A 15381-nucleotide genomic window follows, 5' to 3' on the forward strand; every position below is an offset into this window, starting at 1 on the left:
TAAAGCAATTTGGGATCATCTTGAGCATATGTATTATGGTACTGGGAAGCATCACTTGGATTTATGAGATGCGTAAACAATACTTTGCTTGAGCAAGGTACCCAAACTATCGATGAGTACTACAATCAGGTTATGGCCATTTGTCAGGCAAGAGACATGTATCAACTGCTCTCTACTGACTTGAAGAAAATGGAAAAGCAACGTCAAGATGTGGATGTGGTTTGGTTCCTTCTCAGCTTGAAACCTGAGTATGAGTCTGTTCGTGTGCAGATTTTGGGTGGTTCCGACCTCCCATTGCTCTCTGAGGTTTTCTCTCGGCTTAGCATGCAACTATTACTGATCATGATTCTCTGTTGAGCATAGAACGTCATGGTGATCATGCTGCTTTTATTGCTGTCCGTGGTAGTTATGGCAGTTCCCGTGGGGGACATGGCGGTCGTGGTGGTCGTGGTTTTCGTGGTGGACGCAATTATTGGGGTGGTGGTCACATTAGAGGTCGTGGGCCTTGCAAATGCACTCATTGTGGTCGTACTAATCATTCTGTGGATTTTTGTTGCGATTGACATGACACACCATCTGGGTTTGCCAATCAAGTTACTTCTCACAATGATTCTCCAGCCCCATCTAGACCACTTGTTAGCTAGAGCTCACATTTCGAGAATGATCTGATCTCCATTCCGAAAGATGAGTATGGTAAGTTCTTAGCCCATAAGCGGGTTTCTACCTCTTCCACTGCTACTCTTGCTCAGTCAAGTACTAAATCTCACTGTCTTTTATCCTCCACTAGCGACCCGTGGGTTTTCGATTCTGGCGCCAATGACCATATGACTGGTTCGTCTACTTCCCTCTCTAATTATCATCATGTTGCTACCCCTAAAAGTGTCATCCTAGCTAATGGTTCCCTCTCCAAAGTGGTCGGCTTAGGCACTACCCATCTGAGTCCTGATATTGAGTTGTTGTCTGTTCTACATGTTCCTGGTTTTCCTTTTAATTTGTTATCTATTAGTAAAATTACAAAAGCCCTTAATTGTTTCGTAAGTTTTTACCCTTCTTTGTGTATTTGTCAGGATCTCAAGATGAGAAGGATGATTGGTATGGGGCATGAAGTCGATGGATTATATTATCTGGATCTAGCACCTACACCTCCCTCTCGTGCTTTGCAGTAGTCAGCCTCCACTCTTCAGTGGCATTGTCGCCTTGGTCATCCTTCCCTCTCTACATTGAAGCATCAAGTCCCGAGTCTTCGTCATCAATTGTCTGTGTCTTGCGAAGCTTGTCAGCTTAGTGAGCCTCATCGTGCCTCATTTCCATCACGAGTTGTTCCTAGAGTTTCTAGTCCTTTTGAGTTGGTTCATTCTAATGTATGGGGTCCCATTACTACAGTGTCCAATAAATTCCCCTATTTTGTTACTTTTGTGGATATTTTTCCCGTATAACATGATTATTTTTAATGAAAAATCATTCCGAGTTATTTTCTATTTTCCAAATGTTTTGCATTATGATTAGGACTCAATTTGCTCAGAAAATTCATATCTTGCGTTCAGATAATGCTAAAGAATATACGTCTCATTCTTTTGCCTCTTATTTGTCTGATAAAGGCATTATCCATCAAACCTCATGTGCTCACTCCACAACAAAATGGTGTGGCTGAATGCAAAAATCGTCATTTATTGGATGTCGCACATTGTCTCTTGTCTCATATGCATGTTCCCAAACATTTATGGACTAAGGTTGTTCTCACTGCTTGTTATTTAGTGCCCTCCTTGGTCTTAGAAGGGGCCTCTCCTCATTCTCTTTTATATCCTTCTTCATCCCCGTTCTCCTTGCCACTGAAGGTTTTTGGGTGTGTTTGCTATATTCATAATTTGGGCCCTGGTTTTGATAAGCTTGACCCTCGTGCTACTAAATGTGTCTTTCTTGGGTATTCCACAACCCAGAAGGGCTACCGCTGCTATAGTCAGGCCCTTCGATGCTACTTCACGTGCGCTGATGTTACCTTTGATGAGTCTCACCCCTATTTTCCTGCTATTACTTCTTTGAGCGACTCTTCCCTTGCACCTGATGCCGCGTCTCTTCCACTGCCTATCCCCCTTCCCTTGCTTCCCCACTCACATGCTCCACTCCAGGTTTATCAGCATCAACCTCGACCATCTGCTCATGCTCCACCACCATCATCCTTATCGTCTACAGATCCGGTGCTCGCACCTCCATCCGACCACTTGCCTATTGCAATATGGAAAGGTAAACGTTGTTGCACTACCCAACATCCTATCAGTCAATTTGTATCCACTAGTTCTTTATCTCCTTCATTGTCTTGTTTTGTTTCCCATCTCTCTAGTATTTCCATTCCAAAGACAGTGCAGGCTGCATTATCTAACTCTAGTCGGAGACAAGCTATGGAATTGAAAATGAAGGTCTTGCATCATAATGGAACGTGGGAGCTGGTTCCCTTACCACCTAATAAGAAGACTGTAGGTTGCAAATGGGTCTACACAGTTAAATTTCATCCTGATGGGTCGGCTAAACGGTTGAAAGCTCGGCTGGTTGCTAAGGGTTATACACAGACATATGGTATTGATTACGATGACACTTTTTCTCCAGTACCTAAAATTTCTTCTGTTCGTGTTCTTATTTCCTTGGCTACTAATCTTGATTGGCCATTGTTTCAATTGGATGTCAAAAATGTCTTCTTACATGGCGACTTGTGTGAGGAAGTTTATATGGAGCAACCACCTGGGTTTCTGGCTTAGGGGGAGTCTCAGGGCTGTGTTTGCAAATTAAGAAAGGCATTGTATGGTCTCAAGCAATCACCGCAAGCTTGGTTTGGAAAGTTCTCTGAAGCGGTATTGAAGTTTGGTCTTCAGAGATGTCAGACGGATCATTCAATATTTCACTTGTGGTATATGTAGATGATATCGTTATTACTGGAGATGATTCACAAGGCATTGCCCGATTAAAGCAATTTCTACAAGAACAATTTCATAAAAAGGATTTGGGCAAACTTCGATATTTTCTAGGTATTGAAGTTGCTAGATCTCGAACAGGTATCAACTTATCTCAGAGAAAGTATGCACTTGATTTATTAGAAGAAATAGGTCTTTTGGGCTCTCGACCTGTTGATGTTCCAATGGATCCAAATAAGAAATTACTGAAGGATGAAGGTGAATTATTTGAAGATCCTGGCAGGTACCGTCGTCTAGTTGGGAAGTTGAACTATCTTACTATCACCAGGACGGATATTTCATATGCAGTTAGTGTTGTCAGTCAGTTCTTAGAGGCTCCTCAGGTTTCACATTGGGAAGCTGTTACTCGCATTATTCAGTATTTGAAGAGACAACCTGGTCTAAGGATATTGTATAGATCGAATGGACATCTTAAGGTCGAAGGTTTTACTCATGCAGATTGGGCAGGTTCTCCTTCAAATAGACGGTCTATTACAGGATATTGCACATTCTTTGGCGGTAATCTTGTAACTTGGACGAGTAAGAAATAGACAGTGGTGGCAAGATCTAGTGCTGAAGCAGAGTACAGGGCAATGGTTCATACAGCTACTGAATTGACATGGTTACAACACTTTCTTCAGGAGATTGGTTTCTCAGCTCCTACTCATATCTCGTTATCTTCTGATAACCAGGTTGCTATACATATTGCATCTAACCCAGTGTTTCATGAGAGGACTAAACATATTGAGGTCGATTGTCATTATGTCCAAGACAAAATACTCAATGGAGATATATCTACAACATTCGTGAAGTCTGGAGACCAGTTAGCTGATATGTTTACAAAATCTGTGTAGATTAGGATGGAGCGACGGTTTTCGGTGGGAGCTAAAACCTTCTTCTCGACGAAGGCTTCGAAGCTTCATTTGGAGGAAAGAAGGAAGGGTTTTGTAGGGCTTATTCTGGTGGGTCAGCGAAGTGCTTCCTGGTTGGCAGCTACAGTAGAAGAGGCATCTCAGTCTCAGGTGAAAGAAGATTTCATCAAAAAATTTAGCGAGGAAGGGAAGTCTTTGTCGGTGAGCGGGGGTAGTAACAAAGCTGGGACATTCCTGGAGGTGGTTGCCTATTTGGAGGACGAACGGAAAGGTATCCTCTAGATCCTAGAGGCCCGTTCTGGGCAGGGATGGCGGAGGTTCGTGGTTGAGCTGCGTTCGTTGCTGGCTGTGCAGGTGAGTTCTCCAGGGTGTTCGAATTCTATGAGTTCCTCTCCGGGGATAAAAGATGGACGGTCTTTCGCCGAAGCGTTGCGCTCTTCTTCCTGCGAGGTGGCGGACATTGTTGGGGCTCAGCTTCTTTCGTTGCAAGAGATTGACTTGTTCCCGGTGGCGAGCTGTTTCAAGATGGGGAACGCTGGAGTGGAAATGCGATTCGCGATGGATTGTTACGAAATGGAGAAAGCTCATCCCTTGATTGAGCAAAGCTTCTCGTCTCCGGTGGCGGAGGCAGCTAAGCGTAGAAGGAACAAGTCGATGAGGCGATTAGGGTTTTTTTGCGATAAGTTGGACCGGATCCTTCACGGGCTGGGTGAGAAGCCCAAAGGTAAGCGGATTAGGGTTGGTTTTTTGGGTTATGATGGGCATAATTCCGGGTCGGCTGTGGTTCAAATTCCCGTTTGCGGCCCCATTTTGGATCCCGATTCGCTGGAATTGTCGGAGCTTCTTGACGATGCCGATAAGTTCAGCGATGGGTTTTTGTTGCACTCGGATAAGCCTTCGCAGGAGTGTCCTAGGTTTGCTGAGAATGTTCAAATTGGGGATTTTGGACGGAAAACTTCCCCGGCAACTCCTGTGGCAATTTATGTTTCTCCGGCGAGGCTTTGGCGCAGTTTGAGGGATGACACTACTGCTCCTACGATGGTGGCTACTGTTTCTTCGGTGGCTTCTGTTTCGCCTGTGAATCAATTCTCTTTTCCTCCGGCGATTCCTGCGGTTGTTTCTACTTTTCCGGCGAGGCTTCAGTGCAGGATCAGGGATGAGGCTTCTGTTCCTCCGGTGGTGGCTACTGTTCCTCCGGTGATGGTATTGTTCCTCTGGTTTTCTCTTTTCCTCCTGCACCTGCCAAAGTTTTGATAGATAAACAGTCTACTTTTGGGTATACACGGAGAGCGAAGGATAAGGAAGCTAAACAGCTACATAAGAAAAAGATGCTGCTGGGGGTGAAGTGCGTGACGAAGTTTGCGATGAAATCTTGTGATGGGAATGAGGAAAGTCTTTTGATCGCCATCGATGAGGAGGGAGCTCAAAGTCTTAAGGTCATGGGAAAAAGGGAGCTCAAGAATTTGAAATGCTCCGATAACTTTGAGGCTAGGGGCGGTGGCTCTAGTAGGGTTAGGGATGTGGGGTGATTATGTGAGTCGTTGGGTTCTGTGGGTTAGCCTTTGTGTAGGGTGTTTCTTGTGTAGGGTGTTTTGATTTCGGGGGTTTTTGGGTGGATCATTTTGGGTTCCATGTGGGTGCTCTTTGGGAGCTTAGGGTTTTTATTGGGTGTTTAGACGCACTCTTTTTATACTCCCTATATAATCGTGTTGCGCCCTTTTGGGTTTTTGATATATACAAATTTACCTATCAAAAAAAAAAAAAGAGTTTATTTGTTCCAAGCTGGGTCTACATGATATATATGCTCCAGCTTGAGAGGGAGTGTTAGAAGAATGTATTAGGGTTTGAGGGTATTTTAGTCTTTGTCATTTCGGCTTATATAATAATATGTTTGAGGTTGGCTACGTAACACAATATATACGAGCCTCCTCTTCTTCTCTAACTTTTTCCATGCAAACCTATTAACAATAACAAAAGGCAAAGCAAATGCAACAAAAGAATAGAGATAAAGGGAAAACGAGGAGGGGGGCAGCATATCTAAAGACTTGACTCTGCCTTACTAAAAGAATAAAGACTTTTTTTTGATAAGTAATGTTTATATATCAAAAGCGCAGAGGGGCGCAACCCTAGTACACAGGGGGTATACAAGGGAAACGACTAGCCAGAAGAAGAGAAAAGAACAAGGAAATCAAGATAGCTAATAACTATAGGAGCGAGCCAAGCAGCTGTCCAAGTGTAAAGCGTATGGAAAAAGAAGGCCGTGAGTTCCTCCAATGATCTCACAGAATCCTCAAAGCATCTCTCGTTCCTTTCTAACCAAAGGCACCACATAATGCATAGAGTGACCATTTTCCAAACAACAACACTCCTAGAGCGACCTCGCTCCCACCAACAAGCAAACAAGCCCGCCACCTTGCTAGGCATGACCCAAGACAACCCAAAACGATTGAAGATGGCCTGCCATAAAGAACGAGCAATCTCACAGTGAAGGAAAAGATGATCAATAGTCTCCCCATCAATTTTGCACAAGCAACATCTATTGATCACGATAATATTCTTTTTTCTGAGATTATCAATTGTGAGGACCTTCCCTAACACCGCCGTCCAAGTAAAGAAAGCCACTCTCGAAGGTGCCTTGGTGCGCCATATGCTCTTCCAAGGAAAATGACTCGCTTCTTTGCTTACCAGGATATTGTAGAATGATCTAACATCGAACTTCCCTTTTCTCGAAGGGATCCACCAAATTTTGTCCACCCTCCCCTATTCCACTTGTGAGAATCTAACGTAGTATAGAACAAGGCAAACACTTCCAATTCCCAATCATGGATCGATCGAAGGAAGCTAACATGCCATTGACGAGTTCCACCCATAAACTCCAAATTATCGGCAATGGATGCATCTTTTGCATTAGCTATGTTATATAGGCCTGGATAAGCTTCCTTAAGAATCATTTCCCCGCACCAAACATCATCCCAAAATCTGATTTGAATCCGTCTCCTGGGTCGAATTTAATATATTTAGAAAACACTCGCCACCCTCTCCTAATATGCCTCCAAAGACCCACCCCATGAGGCCTGGGATTGTCAACAAAATGCCATCCACCCCATGCAGAACCAAACTTGGCATCCACCACAATTCTTCACCAAGCCTCTCTCTTGTGCGCGTAACGCCATAGCCACTTCCCTAATAAGGCTTGATTGAAAACTCTCAACTTCCTGATCCCTAAGCCACCTTTATAGATAGGAGAGCATACCTTGTCCCAACTAACCAAGTGATACTTGAATTCTTCATTTAAACCATCCCAAAGAAAATCACGTTGGAGCTTCTCTATTCGCTTGGCCACAGAATCAAGTAAAGGGGAAGAGGGATAATAAATAAGTAGGAAGATTAGAAAGTGTGCTCTTGATCAAAGTGACCCTTCCTCCCTTGGATAGATACAACATTTTCCAACTAGCCAACCTACACTCAACCTTTTCCAAAGTATCATCCCAAATGTTTTTGGCCTTGAAACAAGCGCCCAAAGGGAGTTCCAAATACTTCAAAGGTAGAGAAGCTAAACCACAGCCCAAAATCCCAGCCAATTCTCCCACATTTTCCACATCACCTACCGGGATCAAAGCTGATTTAGCCATATTCACCTTCAGACCAAAAACGGCTTCAAAGCAAATAAGTAGTGCTTTAATGGAGCGGATTTGATCAAGATTCGCCCCACAGAAAACCAGTGCATCGTCTACAAATAAAAGATGAGAAATGGTGATCCTCTCAGACAGATTATCTCCCACTGAGAAACCCGAGATAAAACCATTATCGATGGCAGCACCAATCATCCTACTAAACGCCTCCATAATAATGACAAACAAGAATGGAGACAAGGGATCCCCCTGCCTCACCCCTCGAGAACTTCTGAAAAAGCCGGACAGAGTGCCATTGATCAACACCGAGAAACGAGCAGTTGAAATACAATGCTCAATCCAAGAACACCATTTTTCGCCGAAGCCACATCTCCTAAGAAGATATAATAGAAATTCCTAGTTTATGTGATCATAAGCCTTCTCCATATCCAGTTTACAAAGCAGCCCCGTTTCCTCTGAATTGATCCAGCTATCCAAACATTCACTTGCAATAAGTACCGAATCCATAATTTGCCTACCCTTCACGAAAGCATTTTGAGGCTTTGATATCACCCTTGCCACAACCCTCTTCATCCTATTAGCAAGAAATTTGGCAACAATCTTGTAAGTTCCGCTTATGAGGCTAATAGGACGAAATTCCTTAAATTTGGTAGCCCCAGGCACCTTTGGAATAAGGGAAATGAAAGTAGCATTAAGACTTTTTTCAAACTTACCACGAGCATAAAAGTCTGAAAATACCGCCATGATATCTTCCTTTATCACCTCCCAACAATCTTGGAAAAAAGCCATGGAGAAACCATCCGGACCTGGGGCCTTATCTCTATCCATGCCTTTAACCGCCTCCAAAACCTCCCTTTCCTCGAAAGGAAATTCTAGTTGATTGGCCTCGTCCGCCTCCAACACATCAAACGCGAGATTGTCCACCCTAGGCCTCCAATTGCAACATTCAGAGAGCAAAGACTCGTAGAATTGCACCGCATGGTCCTTGATGATGTCTCGTAGAATAAAAGACTAACTTAATAAAATAAAAATAAAAATAAAAAATCTGATTCTACTAAAAAGCTCTAAAACAACTATAATTAAGAAAATACCTAAAAAATGCTAAAAACAAGTATGCATCAACTTAAATTAAAATCTGTTTTAGCCATACAAGATTACTTCAATTGGATATTGCATGTTGGAGGCCCATACATAAAATACCATGATTTTCCAAAGATACATCGTGTTCACTCAATTGTAAACTTATCATTGCCCCATAACCACATGCCTTTCTTTTTAGCAAAAGCAAGGCTGAAATGTTGCCTACGGTGACAATATCTGATGTAGATCGAACTGTTGGTTTGTCTCCGGTTGGATTTGGTTTTGGACCCTTTTTGGTCCTAGTAGTGAGGGATCAAGGAGGCAATTTTTGGTACAAGGAGGATGGAGATTTTCCTTACCCTTTGGGTGATTTTCCCCCTGCCATTCTCTTGCATTGGGCTCTAATGGGGGATTTGGGTGAGGGGATCAAAGACTCTGAAGTGGTTCCCCCTTCGAAGATAAAGGGTAGAAGGGAGCTTTTGAATTTAGAATGCTCCATCAACTATGATTCTAAAGGAGCATCCTCTAGACGTGGGAAAGGTAAGGCTTATGCTTTCTAGCGATGAGTGCTTTGTGTGGGCTTTGTGTGGGATTCGGGCTTCTGGTGTTTTGAGGGTTTTGGGTTTGATGGCTTTTCAAGTTGTGAGGGTTTGTGGGTATTTCTTGCTATTATGTTTGGGTTTTTCTTTTGATTGTTTCAGTTAGGAGCTTCCTATGTATATTGCTTGTGCACTTAGGGGCATCTTACGCTTTTTTTATAAAAAATTTCATTACTTATCTAAAAAAAAAAAAACTAGAAAAGCACAACCAACCAAATAAAGTTGATTATGCATTTCTGTAACATATGTAACATTTCCTACCAGGATACATGCCATTGTCATCCAATAGGAATAAATTCACTTTTTTTTTCCCAAATGTTTGATCATTAATTGAAAACTTTGAATAACGATCTCTGGCATCCGTGCATGCAGAAAATACAATTTTTATCCAGTTAGCTGTTATTCTCCTTCTAATTACAGGAGGAGGAAGAAAAGGAAATTTATTCGGGCTAACGTATTGGAGTACAATTGAACCTCTTGTCCCAGATTGATTGACTGTAAAGTGAATTTTGAGCAAGGGGAGTCACAAGTACGGTGTTTTGTGAGAGCTATTCTTATATAATGGGTCATTGATTAAGCTGTCCACAAACTTTGCTTAAATTCTTTGAATCAAATGTTTATGTAGTCTTCAATTATCTTTTTTTATTATTATTATTCTAACTTGCATGAGATCCCATCAGTTTTCTATCATCCGTTTTTCTTAATGTAACCATTTAAAAAAGATATAGGAAAAAGAAGTAACTCGTGATGTAGATGTGTACAAGTCTTCTTTTGTTGTAAATAAAGAATAATAAGAAAAATTCAAAAAATAAATAAGCAATGTATTTTCCAGAAACTTTTAGCAATTTCTCTGACAGATATCCATTTATAGGAAAGCTTTTTAGATTGTGCTACTAAACAGGAAAAGATAAAGATATATAACAAATACTAATAGCAACTATTAAATGTTTCCAACCCGAACACATGAGAATGGGGCAAATGAGCAACTTACAGTGGTGATTTTGAAATCCCAGATTCCAGAGACTCCATGATATTCGACACAATACCAACAGTGTCAGCTGGAGTGTCTCTAGGGAAGGTAAATAGAAGCAAACCACTCCTTGTCAGCTTAACCAGTGAAAGAACAGGATCTCTGTTAAGATTTGTATCCACTCCTGCAGGAGACAAACAAATACCTTTTGAATGTTTACCTGTCATCATAAAGTACAAGACACCTGTATCTTGATACATATACATCCCAACACTTACCAAGGAACTAAGTGAAACCACAAAAGAAATAATAAAGTCATATTAGTTAGAGACTTACTACTAGTTTTCCCAAGGTTATTGAAAGCCTTCTCGTTTTGAACACAATTGATACTTTCACTATCTAGGTCCTCCGTGCATATTTTCCTTCTCTTGGTAATGGTATTATCATCCGAGTTCTCCACAATTTCAGAGCTCCCACTATTAAAGGACGATACATACTGCCAAAAATTCAAAATAACCCAAAAGTCAGCATCAACATGAAAGAAAATAGACCAAATTGTGGCAAAATTCCATAACTCAAAAATTTAACTCATATGCCACTTCAAACGTACATGCAGGCTTGCGCGGACACACACGCACAAGTAAATGTGTGCACATGCAGACACACTAGTAAAATTAAAAAGGAAAAGATAAGAACACGGCTGCAATAGCAGCTCTTTTTTTTTCGTTTAATTTTTTAACTGAAAGGAGGGAGAAGGGGAGGTGGGGGAGGAGATGAAAGCAAGAATTGGCTATAGAGTAGGTGGCACCCCTCCCCAAACTCAGAAACTTCTCTCAATCCAATAATCAAAAAATAACCATGGTCCTCCCTAGTGATGAAACATCACTATGCCACAAGCAATTGTAGTAATGAAATCCATTAAACCTAGCTCTATTAAAAGACACATACTTTCAGCTAACAAATGTAAATACATGATCACAACAAAGACAATTTTTCTCATGGCAGACATTTTTTAAGAAATTTTTGTATCCAAACAAGAGAATTAGCAATAAAAATGGTAGATTTACATTATAATGGAAATGGTTGCTTTGCATGCAATATATAGTTGAATGCACCTGCATGCACACACCGGGAGAGAGAGAGAGATGAAATGATAAAAAGTAAAACAGGTAAAGTGTCAAAAGGAAACCTTTTCAAGGATTGACATTGCTTCTTTAGTGGCACTTTTCTCCCTCTCTGACAACAAAAGAAAAAAAAAAAAAAAATTGAACCCCATTTCCTACTCAGAAACACATGTATACACTTCAGAGAAGATTAAACTTTTCATATTTTATAAAGATCTGTTTCAATTAGATCCGCACTCTCAAATATTAAGAGCGGAACTATTGCAATCTCAATTTCAAATCATTCTTCAAAGTTTGCATCCCCATATCAGCATCCATACAAGAAAAAAATACACATAATTTCATGGCTTGCTAGTATCTCAAAAAAGCATAGCATACATTCACCTGCCTCATCAGCTATGTCATCCAAAGCAGGCAGCTATGTGAAGCATACACCAAGTCGTGGTGAGTTGATATATGAAAACAACAAGCAGGCAGCTATGTGAAGCATACACCAAGTCGTGGTGAGTTGATATATGAAAACAACAAAACAGGAAAAGAAACTTGTTTTCCATTACTTGTAGTTCAACACTCTAAAGCCTCTAGGCGTTCAAGGCTTTTTCCATACCATTGAAACCTTCAACACATTATAAATAACAAGGATTTATATCTTTTCCACTGCATATACCCTAACCATACGTATCTATTTCATGAAATTACACTAAATGCTAAAACAATGAAAGCTGGGATATGATCTGGATTGAGAATCTTAAATTTCAAGACGAGAGAGAGAGAGAGAGAGAGAGAGAGAGAGAGAGTAAAAAAGATGCAAAGAAAGTAACTGATGGTGCAGGTGATGAGGAAGCCGGAATGGGAGTGGCGGAGAAGCGAAGAGGGAGCGTTGTAGTCGAAGCGGGGGATGCTGATCACGCCTGCGTGCTGCTCCCACGGTGTCATGCTCTTCTTCTCATTCTTCTCACCATCGTCAATATCGGTCTCCGCTTCTTTCACAGCCCGCTCATCTCCTAAATCTTTTGCCGCTTCTTGCTCCGCCATTGGAGGCACTCACCGGACCTTGACCTAAACCCCTAACAAGCGAACCCCTTCGGCCTTCTTCTTCTTCTTTGCCTTTCCCCTCTAAATACCCTAAATGGACCCTCTCAAATATGCTTCCCAAGTGAAATGCTGAGGATCCATTTCCTTTGTTATGGCTCTCCACCCCAAATCAATGCTTCTTTTTATTTTATATATATATATATATATATATATAATTTTTTTTTTATTTTTGTGTCCGCACAAGAGGGGAGAAAAATTCGAACTAGTGATATCTACTTTATAAAACATGGTTCCTATAGAGAAAGACAAACTAAAATAAAGGCATTTCGGTCTTTCGCTTTTGTTTTTCTTGATTTTTTTCTATCCAGAACTAAATGCGAGACGATTAGTTTAGGGCAAGGAATATTACTAAATTTTTTACTAAGACTATTAAATTTTTTTTTTTTTTTGAATTGGTTCTCATTAAAAGCAAAGAAATCAAGCCTCATCAATACAAGCTCTTCCCCGTAAAACGGGAAGTCCTCCCTCCATTCGTGACCCTCCCCATACATAAACACGATTTTTGCTAAATGGTGTGCAGCTCCACTAGCTAATCTACTAACATATTGAACTACCCAGCCCTGGTGCTTCTCGATTTCATTTTTTGCATCATCCACAATTTGCCAATAGGTTGTCCAACAATTCCCTTCTTTGTTCAGTGCTTTGACTATTTCCAGCGCATCCCCCTCAAAAACAACATTTTGAAGTTCCATACGCCGAGCTAAGTTCACTGCTGTCCATGCACTTACAGCCTCTGCCGTAGTAGGATTATTGATGGAGTCCTTAGTAGCGCACAACATAGCCAGAACCTTTCCTGTATGGTCACGCACAATTACTCCAGCACCCATCTGATTGTGGTGTTCATATATTGAGGCGTCCCAATTGATCTTGACGTGTCCCATTGGTGGTGGCACCCAATTGACTGTGAGGTTGGAAGGATAAGCCACTTCCGTGTTGATGCTTCTCTGCGTAGCCTTATTAAACGCCGCAATCTGCTCATTGGCATGGCGAATCACAACCGATGGACCGACCAGATCACCCCCATGCACTAATGAATTCCTTCTAAACCAGAGTTGTCGCGCCACAGTGGCCACAAGCTGCAACTGGTCCTCGTTCAATCTATCCAGCAGTGTTTCCATAATATAGATGAAATCAATTTCATCACTCGTACATTTATGAATCCTGGGATCACACTCCATCCACACATCTTTGGCTGACAAACAACTCCATAGGATATGACCTGTGGTTTCGACTTCCCAACCACAAATCGGACATAAAGGATCAGGGGAAATATGCCGCTTGAACAACAGCTCCTTAGTGGGCAGGATATTGTTACAAGCTTGCCAAAGGAAAGTTTTAACCACTCGAGCACCTTTGATCTTCCATATTCTTTTCCATATTCCAGCTAGTTGCAGAGAATTTGAGCAGTTGCCCTCCTGACTAAGGCTGTTCTCCTTTCCCAAGTGGTATGCACTCCGTACAGTGTATTCCCCATGCTTTGTGGCCGCCCAGACAAGCTGATCTTTTCGACTTCGAGGACATACAGCTATACCACAAATCTGCCTTGCTTCCTCTTCGCCAAAAACATCACGTACCAATATCGTGTTCCACCAATTTGTTTCCTTGTCAAGCAGCTCGGACACTTTTGCTTCCATCGACAGAATTCTCACAAGGGATTGCATGAGATGTGACCCTGGATTTGGAATCCATTGGTCTTTCCAAATCCTATGGATGTACCATCCCTTACTCGCCATACCAGCCCTTCTTTGAGAAGAGGTTTTGCATTCTAAATGCTACGCCAAACATACGACAGCTTTTGGCCTAAATTGGAGTTCAAAAATGATCCATTCGGGTAATATTTTTCCCATAAAATTGTTGCCACCAATGTGTCCAATCTTTGTAGCAATCTCCATCATTGTTTCACAAGGAGAGCAAGATTAAACATTTCAAGGTCCCGATATCCCAATCCCCCTCTCTCCTTGGCCCTCCCCATTTTACTTTAACTCATCCAAGCAATTCGAGCATCGTTGCCCTTATGCCCCACCAGAACTTGGCCATCATGGAGCTAATCTCTTTACAAAGGGTTTTGGGCAGCTGAAACACACTCATTGTATAAGTTAGAATCGCTTGTACCACCGCCTTCAGAAGAACTTCCTTACTTGCTTGCGAAAGGAATTTTTCTTTCCAGCCATTCATTCGATCCCAAATTCTACCTTTTAACGACAAGAAAGAACTCACTTTTGCCCTCCCAATAAGTGCAGGTTGGCCTAGATATTTTTCATACCTTGTGGTAGAAGTAACCCCCGCTGCCGACAAGATGAGCTCCTTTGCTTCTCTCTTCGTGTTTTTGCTAAAGAAGATGGACATCTTCTCCCGGTAAAGTTTTTGTCCGGAAGCTTTCTCATAAATTTTCAATGCCTCTTGAATTTTGGCCCACTCCAGGATACTAGCTCTGCAAAACAACAAACTGTCATCCGCAAAGAACAAATGATTAATTTTTGTACCTCCCCTGGCAATAGGCAAGCCTGTTATTCTCCCTTCTTGTTCCACTCTTCGCAACAATATACTGAGCCCTTCCGCACATAAGATGAAAAAATAAGGAGACACTAAGACTATTAAAATTATTAATAAAGAAAAATACTATAATTACCAATGAAATCATCTTACTAAAAATTTTAGCACCCGTACTATTTCTTGTTTGGTTGCCTCTTAATATGATGCCTCATATGAATCTAGTATTAAATTGGATTAAATCTTGTTATATAAATTGACTATACTATTTGATTTAATTTCTTTATTTTTCATTTATAACCAAATAAAACATGTTCATTTCCCCCCCTTTTTTTTGTGAAATAAATTAATTCCTCACTTTAATATCCAGATTTTATGTTCATTTCTATTTTTTTGGTAATAAGCTTTTGTATAAAATTTTTACAAATGGTCTTAAAAGCCACATCACAATTGCGAGGACACCAAGAGAACACTAGAAGAATACTTACCATCTCCCTATAATCAAACCTAAAAAGTAGCATTAAGAAAATAGCCATAACAAAATTATCACATAGTCCAACTTTCCTTATATAAACAT

At 41.2% G+C, this 15381-nt stretch overlaps 1 protein-coding gene across 1 annotated transcript in view; it reads right to left on the reverse strand.

The window, feature by feature from the left end:
- LOC132177347 (uncharacterized) overlaps positions 1-12409 on the reverse strand; it is a 31735-nt gene extending 19326 nt beyond the window's left edge. Inside the window, exons 1-4 of the mRNA XM_059589617.2 lie at positions 12041-12409; positions 11285-11331; positions 10432-10591; positions 10117-10279 (exon numbers count right to left, since the gene is read on the reverse strand). Of these exons, the coding sequence (XP_059445600.1) occupies positions 10117-10279; positions 10432-10591; positions 11285-11331; positions 12041-12254 (584 nt within the window). The 5' untranslated portion in view covers positions 12255-12409. The remainder of the gene's footprint in view (positions 1-10116; positions 10280-10431; positions 10592-11284; positions 11332-12040) is intronic.
- Between the last annotated feature and the right edge of the window lie 2972 nt (positions 12410-15381).

This window comes from Corylus avellana, chromosome 4 (genome assembly GCF_965113065.1).
Source record: "Corylus avellana chromosome 4, dhCorAvel1.hap1.2, whole genome shotgun sequence".
In the NCBI taxonomy this organism is placed as follows: Eukaryota; Viridiplantae; Streptophyta; class Magnoliopsida; order Fagales; family Betulaceae; genus Corylus; species Corylus avellana.